The sequence below is a fragment of the Mus pahari genome, chromosome 1 (assembly GCF_900095145.1).
Source record: "Mus pahari chromosome 1, PAHARI_EIJ_v1.1, whole genome shotgun sequence".
NCBI lineage: Eukaryota > Metazoa > Chordata > Mammalia > Rodentia > Muridae > Mus > Mus pahari.
The window spans coordinates 100,587,183-100,592,917 of NC_034590.1; the positions used below are offsets into that span (position 1 = coordinate 100,587,183).

Below are 5,735 nucleotides of genomic sequence, written 5' to 3' on the forward strand. Positions count from 1 at the left end.
CTTCTATTAGATTCGGTGTATCTGGTTTTATGTTGAGGTCCTTGATCCACTTGGACTTGAACTTTGTGCAAGGTGACAAATATGGGTCTATTTTCATTTTTCCACATACAGACAGCCACTTAGAGCAGCACCATTTATTGAAGATGCTTTCTTATTTCCATTGTAGATTTTTGGCTTCTTTGTCAAAGATCAAGTGTCCATAAGTGTGTGGTTTTATTTCTGGGTCTTCAATTCTATTCCATTGATCAATGTGTCTGTCTCTGTACCAATATCATGCAGTTTTTATCAGTATTGCTCTGTAGTAAAGCTCGAGGTCGGGGATGGTGATTCCCTCAGCTGTTCTTTTATTGTTAAGAATTGTTTTCACTATTCTGGGTTTTTTTGCCTTTCCAGATGAATTTGANAATTGCTCTTTCCATGTCTTTGAAGAATTGTGTTGGGATTTTGATGGGGATTGCATTGAATCTATAGATTGCCTTTGGTAGGATGGCCAATTTACTATGTTAATTATGCCAATCCATGAGCTTGGGAGATCTCTCCATTTTCTGAGATCTTCCTCCATGTCTTTCTTGAGAGACTTGAAGTTATTGTCATACATGTCTTTCATTTGTTTGGTTAGAGTTACCCCAAGTTATTTTATATTATTTGTGGCTATTGTGAAGGGAATTTTCCCCATAATTTCTTTCTCAGCCTGTTTATCCTTTGTATAAAGGAAAGCTACTGATTTATTTGAATGAATTTTATATCTGTCCACTTTGCTGAAGTTGTTTATCAGCTGGAGAAGTTCTCTGGTAGAATTTTTGGGGTTGCTTATGTATAGTATCATACCATCTGCAAATAGTGATACCTTTATTTCTTCTTTGCCAATTTGTATCCCCTTGATCTCTTTTTGTTGTCTTACTGTCCTAGCTAGCACTTCGAGTACTATATTGAATAGATATGGGGAGAGTGGGCATCCTTGTTTTGTCCCCAATTTCAGTGGGATTGCTTCAAGTATGTCTGCATTTAATTTGATATTGGCTGTTGGTTTGTAGTAAATTGCTTTTATTATGTCCAGGTATGGGCCTTGAATTCCCGATCTCTCCAATACTTTTAACATGAAGGGGTGTTGTATTTTGTCAAACGCTTTTTCTGAATCTAAGGAGATCATGTGATTTTTTTCCTTTGGGTTTGTTTATATAGTTGATTACATTAATAGATTTTTGTATATTAAGCCAACCTTGCATCCCTGGGGAAAAGCCTACTTGATCATGGTGAATGATGGTTTTGATGTGTTCTTGGATTTGGTTTGCAAGAATTTTATTGAATATTTTTGCATCAATATTCATAAGCGAGATTGGTCTGAAGTTCTCTTTTTTGGTTGGGTCCTTTACCACGCTTGATAATGTTAGGTTGAAAGTCTATTTTATTGGATATTAGGATGGCAACTCCTGCTTGTTTCCTGGGACCATTTGCTTGGAAGAACTTTTTCCATCCTTTTACTCTGAGATAGTGTTTGTCTTTGTTAATGAGGTTTGTTTTTTTGTATGCAGCAAATGCTGGACCTTGTTTGTGTATCCAGTCTGTTAGCTTATGTCTTTTTATAGGTGAGTTGAGTCCATTAATACTCAGATATATTAAAGAGTGATGACTGTTGGTTCCTGACATGTTTGTTTTGTAGGTAGCTTTATGTGCTTGTGTTTCTCTACTTTTGGCTGTGTTATGAGATGCTTGATATGTTGTCCTTTCTTTGGTCTAGGTACCTTCCTTGTGTTGGAGTTTTCCTTCTAGGATCCTCTGTAGGGCTGGATTGGTAGAAAGATTCTGTTTGAATTTGAATTTGTCCTGGAATATTTTGGTTTCCCCATCTATGTTGATTGAGAGTTTTGCTGGGTATAGTAGCATGGGCTGGCATTTGTGTTCTCTTAGAGTCTGCATGACCTCTGACCTGCCTCTTCTGGCTTTCATAGTCTCTGTTGAGAAGTCTAGTGTAATTCTGATAGGTCTGCCTTTGTATGTTACTTGGTCCTTTTCCCTTGCAGCTTTTAATATTTTTTCTTTGTTCTGTGCATTTAGTGTTTTGATTATTATGTGGCAAGAGGATTTTCTTTTCTGGTTCCATTTATTTGGTGTTCTATAGGCTTCTTGTACCTTTATAGTCATCTTTTTCTTTAGGTTGGGGAAGTTTTCTTCTATGATTTTGTTGAAGAAATTTTCAGGTCCCTTGAGCTGGGAATCTTCATTCTCCTCTATTCCAATTATTCTTAGACTTGATCTTTTCATTGTATCCTGAATTCCTTGGATGTTTTGGGTTAGGAGTTTTTTATGTTTTGAATTTTCTTTGACAGTTGTGTCAATCTCTTCTATGGTATCTTCTATACCTGAGATTCTCTCTTTTATCTTTTGTATTCCATTGGTGATACTTACATCTGTAATTCCTGACCTCTTTCCTAGGTTTTTCATTTCCAGGTTTGCCTCCATTTGTGTTTGTTTCTACTTCTACTTTTAGGTCTTAGATTGCTTTATTCAATTCCTTCACGCATTTACCTGTGTTTTCCTGTATTTCTTTCAGTGAGTTATTGATATCTTCCTTAAAGGACTCTCTTATCTTCATGAGATAGGATTTTAGGTCAGCTTACCGATTTTCAGGTGTGTTATGGCATTCAGGGCTTGCTGTAGTGGGAGAACTGGGTTCTGATGATGCCCACATATATTGGCTTCTGTTGCTTATGGTCTTGTGCTTGCCTTTCACCATCTGGATATCCCTAGTGTTTGTTGGTCTGAGTGACTGTCTGGAGTCTGCCTCTTTTGTTCCTGGGTTGCTTCAAGTCTCCCGGTAGGCCTGCAGGCTTGGCTGTAGCAAATCACCTGTGGGGTCTTCCAACTGGGGGCTCTTCATAGGGGCAGAGAAGCTGCTGAACTGTTGCCCTGGCTGTAGTAGATCTCCCGGGAGGCCTTCAGACTGTTGGGTCTTCAGTGGAGCAGTCAAGCTGCTGTCCAACTGCTCTGAGTGCAGCTGATCCTCAACTGCTGTGAGTTTAGTGGGTTCTCTAGGATGACTCAGGATTTGGTGTCTTCTCTGGAGCAGAGAAGAGTCTGCCCCAGCAGAAAAGCCATCTTTCCTTTTTCATTTTTAAAAAATTATTATTGGTTTTATTTTTTATTATTTTTAATTTTTGATTATGTTTTAAAAGATTAATTTATTTTTAATTATCATATTTGTGGGGGGGTATGTGCATGTGTGTGCAGGTGACTGTGGAGGCTGGAAGAGGGTATTCCTGGAGGTACAGTTGTGTGCAGTTGTGGGCTACCTGACTTGGGTCCTGGAAACTGAGCTCTGCAACAGCAGTGTGGGCTATCTCTCCAGGCCCTGGCTTTTAGTGTTTGACAGTTTAATAGATTATATAATGAGCATTTCACCCATTACATGCTTTTATGTCCCTCTCAGTCCCACCAAACTTCTTGCATACAAGTTCTTTCCGGCTTTCATGGCTCCTCTGTCTCTGTCTCTGTCTCTGTCTCTGTCTCTGTCTCTGTCTGTCCCTCTCTTCTTTATTTTCTTCCACTCTCTCTTTTCTATGTGTATTTTGTTGTTTTGTGACCCCCCCCCCAACTTTCATTCATGTTATTTCTGGGTCACAAGTAACTCACCAGTGGTTACACCACTGAAGTAATGACTCCTTCTCCACTCCAACCTCTGTCTCTGCCCCTGCCCCCAACATTAACAGTTTAGGGAGGACTAATGTCTTGTGAGCCTCTCCCCCACTATGATTGGATGTTGATGGGCACCATCTTGGGCAGATCTTGTGTGGTATTAAAAGGCCAAATATTAAGACACACGAGTTTGTGGGGGACATGTCACACTCATAGTACAGCATAATGCTAGGTAAGAAATACTTAAGAAATGGCAATTTTATAATTTATTTTCATTTACAGTTCTCTCTCTCTCTCTCTCTCTTGTGTTTGGTGTGTGTGTGTGTGTGTGTGTGTGTGTGTGTGTGTTGCTTACATGTGGGAGAGTATTCACACCCTGTGCATATACACTCAAGATCCAGAAGAGGACATTAGGTATCTTCCTTCCCCCCATCACTTACCTCCATATTCCTTTGAGACATAATCTCTCACTGAACTAGAAGCTTGTCATTTTGTATAGACTACCTGGCCAGCAATCTCCAGGGTCCACCTGTCTCGGGCCCCCAGGGCACACATGCAGTCATGCCTGGCACTTTTATATACTTGGAAAGGACTCAAACTCAGGCCTTCATGCTTGTACTGCAAGTGTACTCATCCACTGAGCCATTTTTCCAAGCCCTGCTTATGGCTGTACTTGTGATTGGGACATTCAGAGAATGAAATCCACCACTAGCCACAGCCAACATGAGCTGTTGTGGAAATGCCTGCTTTTGTGAATTTTTAACCCTAGGATCCCCTGCCTCTGCAAGCAAACTCCAGAGGAATCACTGTCCATGCAAATTTGAGGGCACTTACTTGAATTTCTTGTTCCATTGGGGAGTATTTTCCAAGGGCGATGCGTGGGTCTGATTTGTAGAATGCCGTCCATATCCTAGAAGATATGGACAAGAGTTAGAGCTCTAGAAAGAGCCTTTCTAGTTTCTTCTCATGGTGAGAAGGTCACAGATGGTCATTCTACCTTAACTAGGTTGAGGCCACATAGGAAATGACTGGGTTCCCAAGTCATACTCACCCCAAAGGTGATGGAGTACAGAGGTCCTCTTTGTGGTGTGGGAAATCTTGAACTACCCAGGGATGGCTGTCACTGCGGATCCTGGATGGCTTTCTACTATTTTGCTCTCCCTCAGCTGTGGTCCCTTCTTGAGCCTTTGGATGTCCATCTCTCTGGCTTTTATACCTCTGAAAGTGGTTTTCCCATTCCTTAATCATGCTCCAGCAATAGGTTAGGGCAGTAGGTGTTACAGCTTGAAGTTTGTATCTGAGACAGTTCAATGGGAGCTCAAGGCACAGTTAAAAGCACTTACTATGTCATAACTGGCTTAGCCAAGGCCTCATTATGAAGTCTGCACCTAAGTGTTAGATGATCCTTGGAGTGAAACAGGCAGCAGGCTGGAGCCCAGGAAGACACTGGGCAGAGTGTGGCTGTGAGCCAGTACAGCTACTCAGTTATGGGACGAAGAAGAGGACTTTGCACTGATACCTATTGAAGGTGGGGTTTTTTTGGGAGGGGAGGGGAATTGTTTCTTTCTTAAGTTATTTTGATAATACCACATAGATTTTCTGTCCATATTTTTGGTTAAATAAATTATGAATATTTACTTCTGTTCTTAACATATCTTTCTATTATTTTTTAAAATTTTATGTATATGCATGTGTGCCAGAGTGTTTGTATGGGTGTCACATGCATGCAATGCCTGCTGATGTCAGAAGAAGGTATCAGATCCCCTGAGAGGGAGTTAGAGATGGTTTTAAGATGCCATGTGGGTGTAGGAAAGAGATCCTGGGGTGGGTGAACACCCCCACGGTCCCTAGAGGACGGCCCACACGATCTTAGGATCACTGGTGAGTGGAACACAACTTCTGCTCTAATCCAATCCCGCGGGACCTGAGACAGCACTAGGGAAGCAGAGAACTGGCCTGACCAGGGGCATAAATTCCTTCTGGTATGCGCCAGCACCGTGTCACCTAGGGCACGGATTCGGTGGACACCCCCATGGTCCCTAGCGGACTGCCCAAGCGATCTTAGGATCACTGGTGAGTGGAACACAACAGCTGCTCCAATC

The 5,735-nt window shown here is 41.5% G+C and overlaps 1 protein-coding gene across 1 annotated transcript in view; it reads right to left on the reverse strand.

Moving 5' to 3' along the window:
* The window catches only part of C1H10orf120 (chromosome 1 C10orf120 homolog), an 8,101-nt gene extending 3,220 nt beyond the window's left edge, over positions 1-4,881 (reverse strand). The window contains exons 1-2 of the mRNA XM_021191756.1: positions 4,685-4,881; positions 4,468-4,543 (exon numbers count right to left, since the gene is read on the reverse strand). Of these exons, the coding sequence (XP_021047415.1) occupies positions 4,468-4,543; positions 4,685-4,881 (273 nt within the window). The remainder of the gene's footprint in view (positions 1-4,467; positions 4,544-4,684) is intronic.
* Between the last annotated feature and the right edge of the window lie 854 nt (positions 4,882-5,735).